At 37.9% G+C, this 25059-nt stretch overlaps 2 protein-coding genes across 2 annotated transcripts in view; both read right to left on the bottom strand.

Moving 5' to 3' along the window:
* Positions 1-21684, bottom strand: part of rabgap1l (RAB GTPase activating protein 1-like) — a 70318-nt gene extending 48634 nt beyond the window's left edge. The window contains exons 1-13 of the mRNA XM_056757897.1: positions 21531-21684; positions 16930-17110; positions 16634-16799; positions 15572-15761; positions 14828-15002; positions 14569-14729; positions 14339-14449; positions 13581-13647; positions 12528-12630; positions 11698-11864; positions 10006-10132; positions 6416-6509; positions 5670-5820 (exon numbers count right to left, since the gene is read on the bottom strand). Of these exons, the coding sequence (XP_056613875.1) occupies positions 5670-5820; positions 6416-6509; positions 10006-10132; positions 11698-11864; positions 12528-12630; positions 13581-13647; positions 14339-14449; positions 14569-14729; positions 14828-15002; positions 15572-15761; positions 16634-16799; positions 16930-17067 (1650 nt within the window). The 5' untranslated portion in view covers positions 17068-17110; positions 21531-21684. The remainder of the gene's footprint in view (positions 1-5669; positions 5821-6415; positions 6510-10005; positions 10133-11697; positions 11865-12527; positions 12631-13580; positions 13648-14338; positions 14450-14568; positions 14730-14827; positions 15003-15571; positions 15762-16633; positions 16800-16929; positions 17111-21530) is intronic.
* A 1306-nt stretch (positions 21685-22990) lies between these two features.
* Positions 22991-23553, bottom strand: fam163ab (family with sequence similarity 163 member Ab). Its single transcript, XM_056758789.1, has 2 exons — positions 23461-23553; positions 22991-23353 (listed from the first exon to the last, which is right to left on the bottom strand). Exons 1-2 carry the CDS (start codon positions 23551-23553, stop codon positions 22991-22993), a joined length of 456 nt encoding a protein of 151 aa, XP_056614767.1.
* Positions 23554-25059: the final 1506 nt, after the last annotated feature.

The following is a 25059-nucleotide window of genomic DNA, read 5'->3' as shown; positions in this document are numbered from 1 at the left end:
GGAGGGGCATTGTGGAGCCCACCCGTGCAGCTGGCCGGAGCACACTGGAGAGGCATTATGGGCTCTTGTGAATCTTTTACACTGGGAAGATGGCAGCTCACCAGCCCTTACTGGGCTACAGCTGCAGCAAAGGAGATGAATAATAAGCTTCACCACAAGAAACTGTACGACTGAAATGACAAAGAAATTGTGCAAAATGTCAAGGGCGAAAGAGTGCCACGATGCTAGTAGGTTGCTAAGGTGCTTTTGCACATTGCTATGCGGTTGCCAAGGTGTTGTGGGTGGTTGCTAGGGGAATATAAAGTGTTTTGATGTACTAGGTGCTTTCTGTTTCAAATTAAAATTATCTTTAGATATGGATCAGGTTCGCTTATTCAATGCACGTCTACGGTCTTTCTAATAAAAACTGAGACAGGTCATCTGCAACATCTCTGACAGACATTTATAGATGTCAGATGACATAAATTGACAGACAAGAACCGAGTCAGAATCAGTCAAAATCGACTGCCTGTCAACTAAAACCGAACTATTCTTATAAATCCAGAACAAACGCTTAACATGACAAATGCAGAGCCACTACAACCAAGCGATCCGCCATCAAAGATTTCATTACATGCTTCATAAAGACTATAATCTACTTTGGGAGGCTTGTGAAGACCACACAATTGGTCTTACAAGCCGTTAGAAACAGAAAGGGAGTACATTTTTTTGGGTAAAAATGAGTATTATTAAGAAATGCTGGACGCAGCCCAGCCACTCATCTAAAAGGCAAAGCCTTGCTGCAAGAGACGTTCTGGATATTTCACGCTTGGTTACAATCTTGTAATCAAACAATTTATTTTAGCCGGAGGGTCCATGTGCAATAGCTGATAGTGCAAGATAACATTCATTCATTTATGAATTTGGCAGACATTTTAATCCTAAGCGACATTCATTACATCATATTATACTTTTCTTTAGTATCGATCCCTTGGATCGAACCCATGACATTGGCGTTGCTGGCGCCATGCTTTAACCGCTGAGCTACAGGAAAGCAGACCTGATAATAAGTTGACCTGGCAATACATAATAAAATGTTTCAATAAAGTCCACTCCATGTTGCGTTGCATCAAACAACACATGGTTCGGTCAAATAAACCAACGGTTGGTTTTCTCAGCACTTTAACCAATCATAGGTTGAAACAACCATAATAGGTTTTGCGATATTAGGGGTGTCAAAATATTCGGGGTGTCAATATCCGTGATATTAAAACCATGAGTATCAATATTATTATTAATAGAAAACATTTGATAATATCGTAAACATTTAATTTCTGTGGTTACCAGTGCTGGGTGTAACTAGTTACTAAGTAATTAGTTACTGTAATTTAACAAATTTTCCCTTGAAAAAGTAAAGTAAGGGATTACTCATATGTTTTCTGTAATTTAATTACAGTTACTTTTGATGTAATTAAACTAAATACTTTGTGAAATATATGCGTGTGCAATAGTGTAATTGACATCAAAATTCAAAGTCTTACTTTAAAATCTGTGCTTTAATGTATAATTCTCACATTTGTAATACTTTGGTCAGTTAATAATATTATTTATTTGAATGAATTAAATAAGCCGTTTCATGTCTATCCTTGAATCACTTAACTAATCAGGTTGATGTAGGATATAGAAAGTAATTTGTAATGAGTAACTAAATACTTTTTGGAGAGAGTAATTTGGACAGTAATCTAATTACACTATTGAATTTGTAACGAGTAACTAGTAATTCATTACTTCTTCAGAGTAACTTACCCAACACTGATGGTTACAAACACTCTTTACCCACCTCGCTACATGAAAAAGTTTGACAATTCAAGATTCTCACATGATCCTGAATCAAGCCACATTATCGGATTTTTAAATTAAAGATCGATAATTCTAACTAAAGCGCACACTCATCATGAACGACAAAACTGTTTAATACACAGCAGAGGAGTTTATTGCACAATTGTGGGAAACACTTGCTGAATGAAAGTAAAGTCGAAGAGACTTTGATAAAATATGCCAATAGAAGTAGAATAAGCAGATTCATAGCTTTTTAAACGTCCCCTTCACCCAAAAGCAAAAAGAAACTCATTGATCAAACCAAACAGTGTGGTAACTACCCTGGGCGAAATCACAAAATCCTCAATCAGAATTATAATCATAGAGTGGAGATGAAACCATTAATAACTCAGACGTTGCCCCATCCCGCAGTTTTTCTTTTTTTAATAATAGCACCACAACCGTTATGTCAATATAGTTATGTGAGCTGACAGAGAACTCTCCAAATTTAATTAATGAATAAATTACACTGCAACCCTAAAGGATGTGTACAGTTAACAACCGAACAACAGATGATTCGGCTGGCATGCGGGTGGGAAAGAAACTGTAGAACCGAACAAAAGCACTCAGCTTGATTTAATCTTAGTCTTTCTGATCTGCTTTACGTTCACCTTTCTCTTGACTCCACATTTCAAGCTGTGCTGAGATATTTACCAACAATTCTCACTCACCGGCATTGATTACTGAGCTGTATTTCAGAAGCTGTTTTAAAAGCATTTATTACTTCCTTGCGCATAAGGAAATAACCAAAAAACACCTCAGTGGAACACAGTGAAGTAACGCTGCTTCAACACCGAGGCGGTGTTAAAAATAAAACGTGTAGCTGGGGGGTTTCTGCATAGGGTTGCGTGCGAGATGCTGTGTCGTGTTGGGGGTAACGTCCAGGGGGGTTGGGGGGTCTTTTACCGCTGACCTGACAGAAAATTGATTGTGGCAGAATCGGGGCGGGTACAGATGCTGTTAACTGTGCTCACCTTTAGTTGACCTCTGATGGTCGGCACGTCTTAAAATGCCTCAATTATAGAATAAAAAATGAGGCCTTTCAAACGATTAATCACATCCTAAACACTTACACATACATGAGCATATTTAAGAAAAATACAAAATGAATAAAGGTTTATATAGAATTTCAATTATTGGTGAATATAAATACACAAAAACTTTTATTAATATTTGTGCAGAGACCTGGTTAATCACAAATGTTTTCTGTGATAAATCATGATTTATGGCACATAACATTAATGTTTTAAAAAATACTTTTACATTCTAATAATTTCACATGTAATCTTAAAATTAATGTAGAAACATCCGATTTCTTTAACGGCATCATTTTATGAATGAAAGACAACATTCTGATATAAGTACTGCAACTGATGTCTCTATTAAATATATATATATATATATATATATAATTAAATATTTTTTTCAATAATTGCACCCATTCAACAGCATAATTGAGAGCTATCATGTCTAACAGATAGGAAATATACAGAAATTGAATTAAGTTCCCAAACACTTTACAGTCTTTAAAGCTAAATTGTAAATTAAGTACAGAAGAAATCTCATTAAAGCTACAAAACACATTGAATTTCTCTTTTCTTTAGTTCTTTGACTAACATAAGTAAGTCCCTCTAGTTTTTATTTTTTAATAATTTGCAAAATCAACAAAATGTCGAACTTTTTCGCGATATTGGACAATATGTCATTCACCACAAAAATTATCGCTAAAAAAGGAAAAACTCTTACAGAAAATAAAGTAAAATGATCAAATGATGTCTAATTTGATTGATTAATGCCTTATTTTCAATAAGATAATGTACAAATGTTGCCTGTCGCACACATACACGCTAAGGACCGGGTATAGCAACATCCTGATGTTACAGGGTAATTTAGTGGAGCAAAACTGGTTTATAGTCCTTGTAATCTCAAAATCACAAAAGGGTCTATTTTTAACTAACATTTCCTTATGCAGTCTGACAGTGCACGAGTACTCTTTTTACGCTTATTGCTAGAATGGTCAACTACACACATAATTAAGTCAAAATATCTGTGTTAGCTAGTATTTATGTAAACACATCGGTTAACAGCTTTGTATTTAGTGCAAAGGTGGGTTGGTGCTCAAAACTTAGTTTTGATACCACGTCCGTTTCGTCCGACCGATTCCGACGGGTCTCGAGTGCCTTCCCTGGGGTTCTCCTCCACCTGTTCACGAAAAGGACACTTTGGGGATCAAAAATGGCACTTTAGGCAAAGGGACAGGTGCTATTTATTTATACAACTATTGACAGGACCCTACTAGTGGTTTACCTTATTATTTAAAAATACTTAAAAACTTAAGTTAAAGAAGTTGTATAAATTATTGTTATTAAGTTTTTTTTATATATAAATAGTTGTATTTATTTTAAGTATTTATTTAAGTATACAGTTATAAAAATATTGCAAATTTTCCGGCAAATTATTGAAAATTAACGCTGCACAATCTGCTATTTTGATAAAAAATAAAAACGTTTCGCATTCATTTAAGATGTTATTTAAAACGTTTAAGACTGTAGTTACGAAAATGCTAGACAAAACAGGCTTTCTTGTGTGGTTTTATTCATTCAAGCACGAAAAAGAACCTGATACTGGTTCGCTGTGTTTGTGATTAGTCAAAAGTTCTTTCTATGACCGTCTTAGTTTTGCGCGCACATGCATTGCGCATCTTCCTAATCATACTCGACCACGGTAAAGCGCAAACAGGCGAAAATAAAACACGCCAAGATTATCATACTGTGGACTCGGCTGTCAACACTTTTTGTGCTGTACGTGTAGAGGATGTGCGGACAACCGTGGACCCTCCTTTTGATAAAAATTGAGGTTGAATCATGATGCCAGCCCAACATCGAGATGGCTGTCAGCGATCAGCGATAGACAATGTCATCGTCGTCTATCGGCCCAACCCTAGTTATAAAAACGTACCGCTTCACTATGTAAGGTCTTATACACCTCTGAAGACAAAGTTATATTAATACATGATATTATAGATCCTTCAAAAAAAAGACACACATCACTTTTAAGAAGTTATTGTCATGACATATTTCACTAATTCATTAAGGTTGTTTTTTACTATCCATCATTGTTAAGCTAAACATTTTAGAAATGAAAACTTTTATTAAAAAAAGACCAGTGTTTCTGATAGTCAACAATTGATTGGTGTGGGAACATTCCACTCACTGACCACTTTCGGCATGAGAACCATTCAGACTCCAAAGACAACATGAAAGAAATAGCCCTTCAAACATGTAACTATATCTTGCACAACCAGCACATTTCATTTCCAGATCTGCCTTTGTGTCAGAATTCCTCGAAATTCGCTGTGGCATTGCTTTTGAATAAGCCAATACGATTCGTATTGGAACAGTCAAAGGGTCAAACAAACATTAAGCTACAACATGGACGGAAAATATCTGTTTAGTAAATAAGATGTCGGCTGTAGCACAAAGCCTCATCCCGCTGACAAGATGAAAAATACTAAAGATCATCAATTCTGCCAATGAGAACACACAAGATTCCTTTTTTCAGCACTTTTAAAGACCGAAACTGGTCACGGCAATACAACTAAACTCAATTAACCATTAACCACAACAGCTAAATAAAACTGGTACTAAATGAAGCATTACTAAATATTTTCAAAATAAACAGTCAATGGGTTTTTGTAACTGGACCCATTTTAGGGGAGTTTTAATCAGAGCAAGACAGAATTCATTAGTAATAAAATGGCTTTGTTAAGGAAATAAAAGCAAACGGCAAAAGCCAAGTGAGTCGTCTCTTACTTTAGTGATGAGGATGCGATATTGCTCTAGCAGAGATTGATCGTTGTGGCAGCCAGACAGAAGCTGCCAGACTTCAGCTCGTAAGGCCTCCGGGATGCCAGGCTTCACCAGAGCAGACAGACCCTTGGGCCGCGCCGAAAGGTTTCCTTGCCTGACAGGTGGAAGACAGACAGTGTCACAACAGCACAACAAAGTTCTCGGTTGTAGTAGTAATGTTCAATGCAGATTGTGTATGCAAGTCAATTCCTCAAAACTACACAAAGAATTCAAAGTGCTTTTAAAATCTTTCTGGCCTAGCAGTAATATTATGAGACCAAAGGAGCAACTAGTAAGGCCTTAGAAAAAAATGACAAGGCTTTAAAGGTCCAAGTGTATGAAATTTAGCACTATCTAGTGGCGAGGTTGTAAATTGCAACCAATGGGTCACTCCACCCCCCCCTTTCATAGCACTATGGTGGATGACACAAAAAAAGGATTGTCCCGTTTTTTTTGGAAGATTTCCCTTCCCTTCCCTTTCTCATTCTAAGGTATTAACACCATACGCTTCATTATGCAAGGTCTTTATACACATCTGAAGACATTGCATAAATAGATCTTCCAAAAAAAATGACATATTAGACCTTTAATTGAATTATAAAGCCTGAAATAAAAAAGTTGAAAGAGTTTATGATGCATCACTTAAATTCAAGTGGTTTGCAAACAGCATGTAAAAGCAGAATGTCTCAACACAAGCATGAAAGTCTCACCATCTGAGGAGGATGCTTCCCCAGGATTCCAGAATTTTCTCGGGACAGTCCTTCGACACGTCTCCCGTCCCACTAGAGATCTCGCTGTCGCTATCTGTTCAGCAGGGGACAAAGATAATTTACGTTCAATATGTTCATGGACAAAAAGACTTTCAATCATATTTCTGGTCCAGAAAACACGTTTATGCCAAATATCAGTTCAAAGATCAAACTAAGTGATTTGAAAAAAAAAAAAAAAAACTAGTTGTGGCAAAAAGAAAGCCGTGACCCACAGCTCTGAGACAAAAAGCACTTTCAACCGGTGACAGTCGAAGCCCCAAGGGTTGAAGACATGCTCCTGTTGCTCTCAACTAACAGGACGACACGTGCAAACATCACTTTAAAATGTTACCTCAGGGCGCCACTTTATGTTACTTCCTTCAGTCACGTTCGAATTTTGCACATCTGCTATGATGCACTTCGAGCAGACAAAATTACAGAATCGTCCTTGCGGCATCCGTAAGAGTTATTTGGTGTAGGCACCTGCATTAGTCAGGGCTACATGGCACTGCAGACCAGTGAATATTACCGCGCGTTCTGAGGTTATAAAGAAAATAACTAAAGACTCAGACTAAATGTCCAGAAACGTCATTCAGAGCGGACCACTGGAGTATGTCAAAGTCCACAACATGGCCATACATGAAGCCATTAAGAGAGAAATTGAGGGAATGAACGATGGTAGTGACAACTATGACACTATCTCTGGTTTGGGAATGTAATGAAAACAATGTCATTTAGCCTTTGAAGAATATCTCTTCTTTTCATTAAACTTAACATTTAACTGAAATAAAAACATTTGGTATTACATTGTTAAATTTTACTGCTGTTGATATTAACTACAGACATATATACACAAACATAGCCTGTGCATGATCAACAGCGAGTCATCATATAAAGATGCTCAAATAAGAAACAAAACAACTTGTGCTGCTTTCTAAGCCATTTACAATGTACGCGACCTCCAGCGAGCATCTTAACGGGGTCGATTTTACAATCCTGAAAGTGGGGTCTGGAACACAGTGGTTTCGCCTGAAGTTTTTTAAAGGGCTTCTTTTTACATTTACTGCACGAGTACCCTGGCAACGAAAGAGAGATAGAGAGGGAGATGGAGAGAGAGAGACACCGGCCTAGCAGAGATCCTCTGTCGCAAGGTGAAATAGCAGTTTGGTAAAAGATGTGGGTGGTTGAATTTCTGTTCCATCTGCCTCCCCAATAGATCTCATAAATCTGGCAAGAGCTACACTGACTTGTACACCCCTGAAATCAAGACTTAGAACAAACTGCACAAATCAAAGATGGGATTATTCAGTTTCATTAAAAGGTTAAATAAAAAAGAACCGTTTAATAATATTGCAATCCAAATTTCAATTAAATAAAATAGAGAAGGTACCGGATCACATAAATAGGTTTCACAGCAATTGCTTAGCCTATGGAAATCTTTCCCATATTATTATCTTTAACATGATATAATCATGCTTTCAGTGTTGGGGAGTAGCTAACTACAAGTAGCGACGCTACTAACTTAACTACATTTTTCTGTAGCTTGACGGTAGTTAAGTTACTTTTAAAACAGTGTAGCTTTTCCGGTAGTTAAATACTTTTACAAGCAGGTAGCGGTGTAGCGTGCCCAAACGCTACTCGCTACATTCCATTGCGACGAACTTTAAATCAATAAGTAGTGCAGCGCACTGAGCACATGCGTCGTCACCATACTTACTACTGAAAATGTTTGCATTACTGCCAGCTAGTGTCCTGTGACGCATCTCGCAGCTTACGCACAATATTCAGATTGCGTCTGATGATTACGTTAATTTGCCGAAGTTAACTTGACACACACACATCCATCCAGGATGGAGCAAGGCATGTCGACTGAATTTCAGATTCAGAATCGGAAGATGTATAATGTTTCTATAGCCTTTAAAGTGGAAAACTGTATTTCTCCAAAACGGTACAGTAAAACAATCCATAAGGTGTGCATATATTGCGGGACGGCCCCAACTGAAACCCACCATCCGTTTTTTCTACTTATTAAAAATAGGTTATTGACAAGAGACACGGATCCTCTACATTTAAATAAAGCTTTAAAAGCAGCATTCCTGGAATTTACGGTAAACCACTCAATATCTGCGCATCCAAATCTAAACGGCGGCTGGCTTGACCCTCAGTGATTAATTGCCCATGGCCTTATTTGTCCAAGTTCATGTCTCTTAAAGATGCAAACAGTAATGGTTACACGTTTTTATGTATTCTTTTCAAAACTAAAAATTAAAAGTCTGCATCAAAGACTTTAAGCACAAATTTAAGGAAACACATGCAGGCGAGTTATTTGGCCCAACATTTGTTCTTTCTGTTGTTTTAATAATTCACATTATCTACATTTTGCAAACTTGAGATAAATTTGAGTTTAACTTTAACTTGCGTACTGTGTAGTTTACAAAATAAAACAACACTGAAATCATAACTGTATTGTATTACATTGTTTTCTTAAAATATTTTTTAATTTACAATGAATCAGTTATTCTTTATATACAATGACACTCCAAAAACCAAAGTAGTTTCAATGTAGCTAGCTACTTTTTTATAGTAACTTGTAGTGTAGCTAACTGCTTTTTCAAATGTGTAGCTAAGCTGTAACTTAACTACTTTTATTGATGAGTAGCTTGTAGCTTATCTAACTACAGTTTCAAATAGCTTCCCCAACACTGCATGCTTTATGCGCTGTTTGGCCAACATATCAAGTGCCTGAGATCTGAATTTACACGTACCAAACCCGCCTTTTACTGCTGTGGACGACCTCAAAATCTGGCAACCCACAATAATATCTTTATAATGTAAATAATGATACGTTCCGCTTAGGTCTGGCATCCAGTTCAATCATGAGATTACATCTGCTTAAGGTGTGTTCAAAATTAACGATTGCAATAATATCTTGATTTCTTTCAATAACCCCTCAATGTAACATACTGTCTTAGTTACGATTCCCAGGGAACAAATTCCATGCATTTCGCAGATGCTTTTATCCAAAACTGCTTACTGGGCATTTCACGTAAATAAATGGTTGGCAATGACAGTATCTCAGTTGTGACTTCATCAAATCTGTGATAACGCGATTTCACATCGTGTGCAAAAATCAGAAGGAGGACAGCAGAAGAAGAAACATTTAATTCTAGGTGGCAAAATGGTACGCAGAGCTCAAGGGCCAATACCACTTAACCAAACTGAAATCCTTCTTATAAAATACATAGGCACTGATAACCACTTAAAAAGCCAGGGTTTCACATCTCAGGCCTCTGGCACCCACTGTCAAACATGCCATCTGCAACAACAAAAAAGCCGGGGTCCAGAGTTCAGGCTGACACATTTCAACCAGAGCTACAGGCCAGGAGTAAACTAAAGCGTGAGGCGGATTGACAGTTCCAACCCACAAGCATAAACGCCAATGGGTACAAGCAAATACAGAATGTGTTTCAATTCAGTGGGGAATAAAACTGTAAGCATGATCTCTGGTGAAGACCAACCATAGCACTTTAACAAACCGGAGGGTTGCGTACCTTCCTCTGGTTCCTCTTCCTCAGTGGGTGACTGCAGACGGCCACGTGGCCCGGCTGCACAATCCGTGTGTTTCTGCAGGCTCACAACTTCAAACATTGCATCTCCCTGGCTGCCCTTCCCCGTGCCCTACACACAGAGTAAACACACTCGGTAAACAAAGCAGCATGAGAAAAGAGCATTGCAAATACTTCCCAAAAACAACATCTGAGTTACAGACGTGAGAAAAAAAGTTAACTGGAGGCATTCAGAGCATTAAAAAAAGCTTCAGAATTGAGATGTTAAAGGACTTAAGACGCATTCATATAATGAAAGTGAATGGGGTCCATTCGTTGAGATTTATTTGCCATCATAGATTGTATGGCTTTAAAAGTTCTTCACATATTCCAGTCATATGGCATTCATTTATTTGTCCTTTTGAAACATGACAACCCGAGTCCCCATTTGCATTCTTTATTTGTAAAGCTACCACATTCTTAAACGTTTCTTTTTTTTATTCTCCGTAAGAGTGTAACTCTTAGAGGACTAACACAACACAAACAAAGTAAATGAAGCTATAAAAGGATACCCAACCCAAATATGAAAATTCTGTCATGAATTACTCAACGTCAAGTTCCAAACCTGTATACATTTGTTCTGTTAAACAGGGATACTTAGAAAAACGTTAGCAACTGAGATTTCTGGTGCACCATTGACTACCATACCAGAAAAATAAAATGGTCGTCAATGGCCCCAGAACTGCTTGTATTACTAAATTCTTTAAAATATCATCTTTTGTGTTTAACAGAACACAAAAATGATACAATTGTTTTTTTTATACTATGGTAGACAATGGTACACCAGAAATCTCAGTTGCTAACATTCTTCTAAATATCTTTCTCTGTGTTCAACCATGACATGTAAACAGGTGTGGAACAACTTGAGGGTGAGTAAATGATGACAAAATTTTAATTTTTGGATAAAATATCCGTTTAAAATCATATTTATTTTTGTGTATACTACCGCTTTAAGAGTCTGACACGCTAGAGCACCTCATCTAAACTTAGCTTCACCTTTGCCACCGCTTCAGGCGAAGCGACAAATAAGTAATTACATGCACGGGAAGAAATTGAAACAAGTGGTGTTGGGGAAGAAAAAGAGCTGTGAACTAGTCATGTTGTTTGCAGGGAGCCAATCAGAGTGAGGAATACCGGTAAGCCCAGAAACGACAAATTGTTAACGCCGCCGCTTCTGTTTTTAATTGCCAAGTGGATCTGTACAACAGTCGAAGAATGATGTTTACAATGATTACACGCTAATTCTCGCGCCTAACGAGCGGCATAAACAAACAGGAAATAATGAAATAACGCAAAGAATGGTTCGGGCCTATCGCTAACGCCATAATATTATCTTTTAATTAGCTTTTAACTACAACCCATGCATTCGTTCATTCTGTGATAAGATAACTACGGAGGCAATCAGGCAGAGATGCAGCCTGCGAGTCCTAATTACTTCAGCATGATAATGAGCACCAGGACTCCTATTAGGCTACGAATTATACAAAGCCTCCATTTGCCGCTTCACAGCATCCAGGAGTTACAGCTTCTATTCACCCTTCACGAAAAGAAAAGCACACATTCTTCCTTAAGATTTGGTCACCAAGTTGCATAGCCCACGATTGTTCAGAATTAAGGCTTAAAATCAGCAAAGAGTACCTGTTTGAGCTTGAGGTAAAAGGTCTCCGAGAAGGCCTTCCTACTGAAATACCAGAACCTCTCATTTGCCGGATAGACCCTCACTAGTGCTTCCATCAGGAACCGAACGGGTTCAACGATCTCGGTCACCACCAGGTCCACAGCTACCGTCATATACACCTGCTTGTCTGGAGAGAAAAGTTCAGTTGATTATTAACTTAACAAAAAGAGAAACGATCTTACAAAGCAACACAAAGACTTCCTAATACTGGTTGTTTATCTTTTGACAATGCGGAAAAGACTTGCGTTCGGAGATCGTATCATGCAGTATTCGTTCTCAGGTGAGCGCTTTAATTACAAAGTGAAAGTAAAGCGCTGAGTACAACAAATCACAGATCACTGAGAACCCGAGAAAACAAGCTTGTTTCACACTGAGGGAGGGGGTTTATTATTTCAATTAACAGGAAACGAGGCCAGCAAAAGTTACAGATTTATGAGAGAGCGGCTGAAAATAGATTCCAATTACGATAAAGTCAAGCCAAAAATGGTGTCTTGAGAGGTAAATAATGGATCGGTGGTAGACCTTATTAACACTTACAAATGAACACAAATCCAAGCTAACTTTACTGCGGGTGTAATAAAACACAGGCATGAAATGAAAAATGATACATGCTGATTCAACACAGTTTCAACGAAGGTGGCTGTAAATCTGTAAAGCTGAAATCTCAGTCAATCAATAAAACAAAGCAGTTTCCCTGTCAAATGGACAGAAAGATATGACGGTATTGAAAAAACATGTTGGCCACAGTATGATGACAAGGAGGTTCACAGGGTTGTGGGTCAGATCTCACCTTTCGGTGTGTCTTCATTGAGTGGCTGGAAAGCGGGAGTGTTTGGGTTCCAAGTCCCGGTGATAACATATGGCTTTTCGTCAGCGTTTTTCCCCATGGTCTCCTTCAAGCACAATCGCAAGCAACTATTAAGATTCCGACACTAGAGCTACCGAGAATAACACAATAACTGTTTACTAAAATAAATGTATTTAATTGAAAATTAATATATACAAGATGATTTCACTCATTTTTTTTTAAACGCAGCGTGATCATTTATTACAGCATCTCTGATATCTGCTATTGCAAGTAACAGTGTTAGATTGTTAGATGTTATACAGTGTGTATACAAAAATGTCCCCAGAATTATGTATTATATCTTATTATATAACTTCAGCATTATTTACTAGTGTTAGAATGAGAAACTTCTTTCAATTCTTTAAATAAATCAAATCCAGATGGGGCTCCGGTAACAGAAGTAAAGTCATCTGCTCTCTTTAAATTTAATCATCATTGAAACTCAGTATAAAATACAATCAACCACAGCGAAACACAGCTGCTCGTGCATTTTGAAACGCACTACATTATAAAAAGAAGGTCATTAAGTGGCACGCTTCAACAAATTCAGCAAAATTGAGAACATTTGCATTGACAACAGAAAAAAATCTTGGGATATTGACAGGATGATATAGACAGTTGTGGGTAAATCATATAAAAGATGAGATGTCACTACTAAGGTTATATGCAGTGCAGTCAATGTGGCTTTTTAACTCAAACCTCATGAATCGAATTATGCTTAACTGAACAGCCAATTGAACTGCTCTTGACGTGCAAACTGCTAAGCTTGCTCAAGGGTGAATGTAAAATTGCCTTGAAAAATTAACAACATAAAATCATGTATTTCCATTTAGTGTTTCTAAAAATAGCATCAGAATGGGAATTTAAAACGGTAACACCACATCAAGATGAAAGACATTATTATAATACACAATTAAAATAGAAACCACAGGCAGTTATATTGCAAGCATTGAGTTAATACTAAAAAAGGTGAACTTAAAAAAAGATTTTTTTTACCATGTCGAGAAGGTGCATATCGCCGTTGCGAACCTTCTGCCCAGGGCAGAGCAGCATTCCAAAGCACCTGGAACAAACAAGGAGAAAGTAAAACATTCAATAAACGACTCCTTCTGCAGTCCATTTCAAAGCATGTTACATAATAAAATAACAAATAAACTACATAATCAATTTTATTATTAGAATGTTTACAATGAATAATACAAAAATTGTATGGAAGTTTTTGTTGTTGTGATCTTGCCAAATCTCACAAAGCAAGCAGGTCCTTTTCTATTGTGACCAGTGCGCCATCAAGTGGTCACAGAGGGAATCACACTCCATGAAAATGTCAATTCTAAACGTAACATATTCTCTTTCATAAGCTCTCTGAACAAAGCATGTTGATGCATCTGGGCTGAATTTGCATATTTTTTTTCATTTCCTTATGACACAACCCTGACTTCCTAAATTCGTAAGCAATAAAGGTTGGCTGTAACAAAAGAAGTCTATGATAAAACACATTTTTAGTCAGGTTTAACTGGTTCTTGGAACTCCGTGTTGTACTTTAAGACACCGAGTAATAAAACAATAGCATGACGCCTAGAGCTTATTGTTTATCAAGAAATAAACAAAAAAATAAACACTTCCTGTTTCACAAAAAAGGTAACCAAAAGGTTGAAGAGGGTCTATTATTCAAAAACATGAAACTTTGTGGTTGTATATGTATAGAGTGCATTTTTTGGCTCAATGTCAAACAGCTTTCATATCCCAGAACGCACCTCTCTATCCCCAGCTCCTTGTTGGACATTTGCTGGACGGTGACCACCACCTTTTTCGACACACCTTGCCGTAGCTTGAAGTAATATTTATCTCTGTCTTTAGGGACGGGACTAGAAAACATAAAAGAGAGAAAAAAAAAATTACAGTCTAGTTATTGCCACTCTAATCCCATTCAGCAAACTAATGCAAATCAGAAAATGAGTTTCCACAGAACTGTGCGAAGACAGACCTGAAGTTTCCCTTTCCATCATCTTCTCTCACTTCTAACGAAACAGTGAAGGTGAAAATGTCGCTATCAAGGGACAGAGGCAATGCAGAGTCTCGCATGTCTGTGGCAGCTTTTGAAGAACGCTTGAAGGCAGTCGAGAAGCTGTAGAGAATGCGGCTAACCTGAATAAAAAACGCAATATTTTGTGAACTTCATATGTATTTGTGTTTTATTCATTGAAAATATTAAGTTTGTAGATCATTCGAAGCTTGTAACTCACAGCCTCTTTGATATGGCAGGAGAAAACATGGATTTGAAAGTCTTCAGAGCTGCGGTAGCTCTCAGTGAAGGAAAAGCAATCGCTCTCGACAGAGCCCTCTTGTCCCCGTGCACAGAACAGCACCTTATAGATGGGAATGGAAGCAATCTCTGTTCCCGTGGCCTGGTCCAAAACACTAGAAAATCACAAGCGGAACACACACAACAAACTTACAGAGGGCTGTAACAATGTTTGCAAGAATGAGTTACATGGAAATGTTTCTGTTTCAATAATAAACAAATACAACTTCATACTGAACAAGAAGATGATTTGCAAGGAACAGCACTCAAACAAAACATCTTTATTTTTATTTTACTTTTTGAAAAACGTTTCACTTTCCGTCTTCTGAAATAGCTAATGACCCTTTAACAGCTGCAATGCGCATCTGACTTTGCAAGTGTATGTTAAAAACAGCTCTGAGGTTTGAAGGAAGGGAGATGTTCAACCTGAGGTTACGCCACAGATCTTGAGAAAAATAACACAGGGTGAGAAAACAGAAGTGCTACCTCACATTTCTGAACCTGAAAGCTGGAGCTAAAAGCAACTCGTATCACAGTCGTGTTGTTTCACACACACACACACTGTCTGAGACCAGACAAAAAATTATTAAGCATTTCGAAAATCTAAATTCAAAGACATGTTACGAAGGTTCAGTGATATACAAGTAATATTTGAGCACAACAAATTTTTTGGTGTGTGACTGACCGGACACAGCCGTCTGGACCGCTGGGCACATGTAGGGTGATGGGGATGGGAATGGCACTCTCTGCCCGCAGGGTGGCCATGGCTTCCTGGGCCTCCCTCTCATTGCGAGGTGCCTTCACCCAGGTGCAGCCCAGATATGACAGTTTACTAAATTGCACGCTGTCCTCTTCTTGTGCTTCCACTGATACTTCTGTGGATAAAGAAACTGTAGAGTCAACACCTGTTTTTATCATTCAGTGAATTAAACATATGTATTATAAAAAAAATATTATTAAAGATTATTCATAACATAACGGTTAAGTAATTTAACCCGGCATCAGGGCGAACCAACTTTACAAATCCACATTTGAAGCCGTTGTAAAATAGCCAATGTGTTTAATTTTTCATTATTGTGGCACGTTTGTGACTTTGTTGGTGACTGTAAATGACCTACAATACATTGTGCTTTAATTGGACACAAGCGACAATTCCCAACACGTTAAAACTAAAGCACTCCCATTATAATCCACAAATTTGGAGGCGCCCATCTGTGACTGTTTAAGGAGTTTTTTACCTTAATTATTGGAATAATTAAACGGCACATTGGACATTTTTAACACTCTGACAGGCACTATGAACTTCAGGTTAATCTATATGTGTTGATGTAGACTTAAGATTCATTATTGCTGCTATTCATACAATAAAATATTATTTTAAAAACTGAAACAAAAGCAAAGGTCAAACCATTGCTTTGTCTAAAGGACTATTGTCAACACGCCCGAGTGAGGAAGTTTGTCAGAGGTAGGGAGGAAGTGATTGGTCGAAGCCCCCACCGACTCAAGCGCTTGGCAACAGGAAGCATCCACATAGTGTGCGTTCACAAATCTTCAAATATCTTAAATTAAATAGTTGTTCATGGATCAGACAGTCAAACTATCCGTAAACAAACATTTCTGCCATCTGATACCATCTGCCAAACCTAACCAACAATGAAATATCAACTTTGGCCATACTGATGGTGGTATTACTATTTCTAACAAAAGCTAATATACACCTGTTGAAATAGGTTCAACAATAACGTACCGTGCGGAGATGTGTCCAGGGTCAGACTGGGTGGTCTGATCTGAGAGCTGGGTGCCGCAGACACCCCCTGACCTCCTGCTTCTTCTGGAGGTCCTGGTCCATCCCCAGCATCATCTAGAACCTCCTCCATCGCTCGCTCCAACTGCTCACTCCCATTCCACGACATCTGAGAGACAGAACAGAGGATAGATGATATCATCAACAGTTCAAAGAAGTAAACCAGGTCACATTAGCTAGTTATTCAGACAACATCACAGCATTTGCAGACTTGTACAGAAACAGAGAATAAAAGAGACCTTGAGTTTAGGCCTCCCCTCCGAGCTGGAGGGGGAGCCCCCGGCGGTGGGCTGGACCAGCACAAACTCCTCACTGGTGACGGTTGCCACAGATTCAGTGGATCCGCTTACTCTGCCCAGGGAGGAGCTGTCATCCATGATAGCCCAGGACAGTCTGCCCAACGCGACTGCTCCTGCAACCCTTTAAACCAGACAGACCTGTCACACCGGATTCATGCCCCGTTTTATCATTTCAGACAACATCAAATCACATTCGGAAAGCATTGAAATTCCTGAACGTGACGTAGATTTTAGGTGAAACCGGGATGATTAGTGAGAAACTCAGGCGAGGTTTCCTTGAACTCATTAGTGGCAGACAATAAAAGGAGCATTTGGGTGTGCTTGGGTGTCTTTAAAGTTGTTCTTGGGGGAAAAAAATAAAAGTACATAAAAACCTGGGTTTAAAACAAACTCCCTACCTAACCCTGATCGCAACATTAAGCTTACAATAATGATTTATAATTGAGCTGTTTTTTGCAGAAAAGGACAGTTTGACATTGTTTTACAGTGACTTCAGCACACGTGAAGAAAAGTACATGCAGTGATCAGCACTTTATGTTTCAAACAGAGATAAAGTTACAGAAAAAGCAAAGAAAACAAACACATTGCTTTCAACGTTATAAAGATCGATAAATACATCAAAAAATGATAGCAACCTAGATTCAACACGCATCATGCATGCTTTCTGATGATTCAACAAGCAAGATCACATTTATCGTATCATCTGCCTGAGCTTCGAGATCTACCGCTGCCCGAATTCAGTCGAAACCTTCTGAGAGGCTACACCACCACACTTCTGTTCTAATCGCAAATTGTCATAACAGTATCCTGACCAAAGCATGGAAAATATAACAGTCTCATAACAGCGATGGTGATAACCTCTATCACCATCTGCAGTTTACACAATTGTGACATCCCGTCAGTCCATGTCAATGAAAGGGCCCTAACAAACACAGCAGTCATGTGAGCGCATCATTCTTTTTAAATTATAGCCATTGAAAAACATACAGGATAAAATCTAAAACCAACAGAGGAGTATTGAGTGCAGCCACCATGGTGTAGTTGATTTTCATTACGTAGCCAGTTTTGTGCTTTATATAAATAGAAAACATGTTCGACGAATGTTCCTCAATACACATTCAAATAGTTGCAAAGCAGAAACTGCATGAAAGAAAGGAACCTCAGCACCATTACTTTGGAATACGCCAGTTACGGTACTACAATGAGTGTCATTCCTATATCTAGCATTAAATAATAGATGAAATGTTAATACTGTTAGTATCACAGAGCTCGACAATAAGGACAATAAGGGGGGCAGCATGGGAGACCTTCGGGCCAGTTGAAAGAACTGTCAGTTGCCCGATCTGGCCGGTGCTGTATCGGCACGAAAGTTTATAATTTGCAAGTTTATAAGGCTTTGCCATATTCTCAAGACGACCCAAAAGAGAACTCGATTAGGTTCTCACGGGCTGTATGTACGATTTGCGAGATGCTTGATTAGATTAGAAAACTTTATTAATAGATGTGAGGGAAATTCATTCGCCACCATTTCACAACACAAAAGACACAGCAAACAATGGACATCAATACATACTAAAATTATAAAACATTATAAAAAAAAAAGTAGAAACCAGTTATGAAACGGGCATATGATATCTACACGACATTATGCCAAAATGCCCATATTGGCAAGTATCCTTGTAAAAGTTATACAAAGAAACAAAGCGCTTGTTACAGTTTATGGCCCGATTCACATTTCGCATAGTTTTACTGCGTTCTCCTTTTTTCCCCAAAATGCCTGGACTTTGCGCTTTTCTGGCATCTGTCGTCGCTAAGGAACCATGGGCCATGATAGCCGTTGAGACGAGGAGGTATAAACAAATGATATATGGATTATATGCACTGAAGATACCTTGCAATAACTCTGCTACTAGATTTAGTTATGCTGTGATCATCTGTTTCTCCATCTTCATTGAGTTAGTCTATATTGGCTGGTTGGTTCTTTTCACAGGACCTGCGGTGCGCTTGCGGCTTTCAGAAAAGTTCAGATTTTTAAATATCGATGCAGCGCCGACGCGCCTGAAAAAAAAGAGCGCGCCCCCTATTTATGCGCAGAAGCATTTAAAATAACAAAAATGCCATCAAAAAAGACACGAAATGTAGTCGGGCCCATTACATCCGCCCATCTCTTAAAGGTGCAGCAGCATAATAAACATCTCTGTTTTTATCGTTCATCAAACGACGAAGAGAAAATACATTCACTGTCCTGATTGATTATGTTATTACTTTAGCAAGGTTTCATTTATATTTAATTTATATGGTGAAGACTATAAAGGATTATTTTACATTTAATTTCTGTACCTGAAAACTACTCTTAGATCAACCTGAAAAGCACACCATAGTTTAATTTGTATGTTTGCTTTTTTTTTTTACTTGTGCTATTGCTATTGCACATACTCAATTTTTATTTTAATACTTACTGATTAGTTGTCTTTTCTCCCCCATTTAAAGTTTTACAACAATGCATTTAGCAATAGTTATTATTACTAAACCCCTATTAAACACACCGATGTAAATAGAGCCTAGTGTCACAACCTCTCAATCACGCAACCACAGATAAAACTGGTGCAGTTAACTTATGATGGGCGTGCATCCGCCACAATGCCCACGTACACAGACTCCAGCCCATGAGCAAGAGAAACAGGCTTTAGAAACAACAGTTTCCCTTCTGTGCTTGTACTTTCTGTATTCCTCACACGCCCAGCGCTTCAAAAACAGACATTACAACAATGTGCAAAGGGATGGTTACACCAACATGCCATAACCCAAAAAGAGCCCAATTTGACCCTCTGACCAATAATGAAAGTAATTTTATTTAAAAAAATCAAGTTGATGTACTTTATTCAAGTCAAGAAGTGATTTGTCTACTTGTTCTTCTAAAAGACATGCAATGATGTAACTATGGGCAAATCTGGCCGATGACATAACCCTGCAGAAAAGGAGGAGGCGAATGCTTGGAAAGACAGAAATTTTAAAATTAAGCAATGAGACATGAAGGAGTGTGCTATACTGTGACTGTACTAAAAGATGAAGGATGTTATCAAACTTAATAACAAATCAGTCTCGAGTCAATTTACAATACTTAGGATAAGCACATGGTTGTAGGGAGTACGTATTAGTTTAACATTAAAGTGATAGTTCACCCAAAAATGAAAATTATTTCATAATATTTTTACTCTTGCCATTTCAAACCTGTTTGAAAAGATATTTTGAATAACGTTTGTAATAACGTTGGTAACAGAACAGTGATGGTACCCATTCACTTCTATTGTATAGACACAAAACCAATTCAAGTGAATGGGTACTGTTGCTGTTCACAATCTTCATCATATTTTATTTTGTATTCTGCGCAAGAATGAGTAATGCATTACAGCATTCATTTAATAGAACTATTTACATTTGAGTGCATTACAGCCTTCACAAAATAGTACTCTTTACATTCAAGCAAATACATAGTGACATCCCAACGCTAGAAATATATAGTCCTGAGCAAGCAAATGTTAGTATTTGGCCAATATTTGACTTTTAACCAGCAATGTACAGTAATATATGTTAGTGTTGCTACAGGAACAAATGTTTTGATAGCAGAAATCAAAACCCAGAATCTATATAAGGTTCTACATGGGCTTGTGAATGACAAAAAAGGATCCTGTCGATTCATTTAGGTACTTAATATGTTTTCATTTCCTGCAGTTATTTCTAGATAGTTTTCGCGAGAGTTTATACAGTGGCAGTTATCTCTGGCGCTTCACTAAACAAGTGAAAAGTTCACCACCGTAGTGATGTGACAGTTAAACAAACTGACATGTTTGTTTAACCAAAGATTTGTAAACCAGGTCATACAAACCAGTGTTACTGTGTAATTCTGCTGCACGTAACGCAAAGTACACTATTTTTACATCAGCTTACTATAATAGACATCTTCGACTTGTTTGACAGGTTTTCAGTCTCCATACATGAAACATACACTAAATATTCTGTAACCAAAATATAAACAGTCCAAAAGGAAATATACTGAAAGATGCTAAATGCACTATTTCTGAATGTTGTTATGGTAACTTAATCAAGTGTAATCTCAGTAAACCAAGACAGCCAAGGACAAACCAGAATGTTTTACTATATAAACACATGTGAAGACATAAAAAATAAAAACAAAGCATTGAAATGTACAACAACAGCAAGATTCTAAACTGAAAAGCAAAATAATGGACAGGAAACGCACCTTCAAAGGGTGTGTAAACATTTCGCACTACTTCTAACGCTATCTTTCACCACACACACCCGACAACATCTCGTTACAGCTGTCTATCGCGTCAAAATCCCCAAAAGAGTGTGTGCTGTCTATGATAAGCTTAAACTGCCCCTAAACTCAAGCTAGTCAGTTAGCCAGCCAGCTAGCACCCGCTACAATTAGCTAATTTTCCTGTCAGTTTAACTTCAAGCAAGCACATATGACGGTAAAAGCTTGTGTTAAAAATGCCGTAAGGAATAATAATACAAACCAGGAGTGGCTGTCTGGCGTGAGCCTGTGTTGTGTGTTATTTCCCTGTCTTTTGGAGACTCCTGAGAGGCTGAAGATCAACTTGCTGTGAAGCTGTCAGCTGAGCGGTGCGCGTGCACACGCAGAAACATCCGCAAACCTCATCGGTCCTCACGCAGCTTTCACATGGCGCAGGCGACGTCAACGACGCCGCTGGACGGAGCCACGCCCCCTCCACAAATTCGTGAGCTGCAGCGCCGGCGGTGAATGCGGTCCACCTGCTTTTGGTTTTTATGTAGGCGTTTTATGCGGTTGTTTACGATACTTTTTTTATTTTCAACAACGAATAGATGATTTTAGGAAGGAATGTGTTTTTTTATGTAACGTGTTTGTGAGGTAAACAACACACAACTAAGGTGTGATTTGCTTGTGTCAGTAGCCTCACACATCTCATCTCATATTGGCATGGCTATACTGTGATTTTAAATCAGACTTATTTACTAAGATTCCCTACTTTTAATTTGATATAGGCTATTTATATATATATATATATATATATATACGTGGTTGTTTACATTTTTTTTTTATATATAATTACAAAAAAACGTAACAAAATACTTTAACATGGCTCAATTGTATTTTTGCTCTATATTTTCTAATGAATGTAATTACATGTAATCTATGTAGATCAAATGTTCTTTCTAAATTGTTTGAATTCTTAAAAAATCTGTAAAAAAAATCTGTAAAAAAATCGCTCATAACCTAAACAAACCAAAAGACATAATAATAATTATTTCTCTTACATGGAATCTAATGTGCAGACTTTTATCAAATCCTTGTCTCTCAAAGATAAAAGTGATTGATGATTTGTGTAGCCTAATTGTGGAAATCAAATATAAAGTTTTTCAAGCATTACAAGTTGAATGCAGACATAAAACAGTGAATCATGGTATTTTCTGCAAAGTTCAGTATATTAATGTACAAAATACATTTATATGGAATCAAACTCAATTATATTTGAGGTCTGTTTAAAGAAAAACATTTTTAAATGACATTAATATATTACCCAAACAATCTTCACATATTGTTGCATTACTGTTTGATATGACTGGATACAATAAAGTTGCATAGAGAAAACTGGAAAATCCTCCTTAGGTAAGTTACTGCTCCAAAAATTGCTTTTATACGTCATCTACGACATAATAAAGACATACAATACAGATTTATTGAATGTAAAAGGGGTTAGATAGCCCTCATATAATAGCCCATTAAAAGAAGCCCACGTTACAATATTGGGGCTGTAAATCCACTGAAAACCAGGAGCCCTTATCCTATTATGATCAAATACACAGGTTTGACCATTGGATTCAAGAAGAACACATCTGTATAAAAACATCATATTAATTCGAATCTAATAGTAAATAATAAAAACACTAAAAGTCCTCACGTCCTCCATAGTGATGCTCAGGTGGACGTCACTGATCAAACATCAGTACTGATGCCACGCATGTTAAAACAGATTTCCGGTCGGATTCGGTTGCTCAAAGTTGCACTGCAGGGAATAGATGGAAGAGTGAGAGAAAATGAGGGGCTGTCATAGTGGGCAGGCATATAGGTGATCCTTTCCCCTCCACTGCATGTTTCATCCATGGTGCGAATATAAAAGGGGGATTTGTAGGGGGAGCAGGCAGGGCAGAAGCTCTGTGGCGGGGTGGGTTCAGGTGACAGGGAGGCCGTGGTCGACCCACCCCCGTCCACCCTGAGTGTGCTGCAAGTGTTGCAGGCAAACTGGGGTCGAGGGCATACATTGTCTGTATCCGATCCATTCTTCGTACAGCAGTAATACTGAAAAAAAAATGTCACATAGTCAACAAATGTTTTGTTTATGCTCTAGATTCTATATTATATTGAATATATTGAATATTAATGGACGGATAAATAAGGTCACTCACCTGAAGTCGACAGTAACAGAGTACTACAATGATACAGAGGAGTATCACCGTTGCAAGAATTCCCCCGGTTATAACAACAGTTCCAGCTGTCATCCGACCAGATCTCCATTAAACTCTACAGAGAGATAAATTGTGAATATTTTGACAATTTAATAGAGCATGTAGTCCACATGATGGCGCTGCAATATAGCACCAGAATGAATCAAGTTGGATTGTTCATTCTGTATGTAACTAGCAGGTCCACCATATTCCATCAATATTGGGAGATTTTAAACTGTTGCTATAGGTAGTTTTCTTTGTTGTGATTTTGCACCATGTGTTCTCCGGTCGCGTCTCGATTTGATTTTTTTGATTTTGATTCTTGCAGCAAGTTTTTGTTTTCCTGTTTAATGCTACCCTTGGTTTCTTGTTTATTTTTCTGTTTGCACACTCTTGGGTTTTTGTTTTATAAAATAATTAAGTTAACCCTTAACTGTCTGCGTCTGGGTTCTGAACACAATAGTGACAAGTGACCATAAAATGCAAATCTTATGTTTTTATATAGACTGTGACAATATGAATTTTTTATTGGGAGTGACATATTTTGAGTTTTGGCCTTTGGGCTGGTTTTGTTTTGTAGATCTGGTAACTAGATTTGGTACAATGTTATGGTTGATGCTGGACATTATAAAGCAATATGGTCACTAAGGTTTTTTGAGTTGCTATGTGATTGCGAGGGTGTTTTGAGAGATTTGCTGGCCCAAGTTGAGAAAATTCACTATAATTGTGTCAATAATACTCTGATTTCCATAGTTTCTCTTTTCAGTATCGACAGTGAGTATCTTTTGTCTTAAGTATTGTTTAAGTATCGTACTAAAAAGCTTGCTATCTTTCATCATTTGTTGTGACGTCATAGGTACAGTCTGCGGAGCCATAAGGCTACAGTAAAATGCAATCTTCCAATTTGCCATTTCCTGTTTGTGGTCCCCAGTGATTTCATTCGCCAGCTAAATCAAATCCAGTTGGGCCAACACGTTCCATTCGGCTTCCCAGACCCCCCCGCGCTAATCACACGTCGCCCTTCGGGGAAATGATTCAAAGAAGCATAACAGATAAGAATGAACAACATGAGTCACACCTAAGACAACATCTAAACTGACATGCATCAGACAGACAGATCAATTTTGAAGAACGTTGGTAACCAAACAACATTGAGCCCCCATTGACTTCCACTGTAAGGACACAAAACCAGAGACATTTCTCAAAATATCTTCTTTTGTGTTCCACAGAATAAAGCCTTTTGGTGCTGGTGCTAAAAGTAAAAAACTGTAATAATTTAAGGTTGGCAGTAAACCTACTGTATATTTAATACTCCCCACCAGGCAGCACATGTGAGACAAGGGATTCAACTCACATATTGCATGAACAGGAGTCAAGAAACATTTCTTCAGCTCATGGCTGGGCCCAGATTATACAACAACTATACAATTCTGTTTCAAATCTCTTCGGCTGCCTGAAGGGATTATTACAACACTGATAAGGCATCTGATTGCATTCTCACTCACCTGCAAAGCTCATCGGGACATTAAACTATTAATGAGCAGTTTATGAATTATTATA

The sequence above is a fragment of the Triplophysa dalaica genome, chromosome 10 (assembly GCF_015846415.1).
Source record: "Triplophysa dalaica isolate WHDGS20190420 chromosome 10, ASM1584641v1, whole genome shotgun sequence".
Taxonomy (NCBI): Eukaryota; Metazoa; Chordata; class Actinopteri; order Cypriniformes; family Nemacheilidae; genus Triplophysa; species Triplophysa dalaica.
The sequence above is the reverse complement of the archived record's forward strand: the minus strand, read 5'-3'. Positions and strand labels throughout refer to the sequence as shown.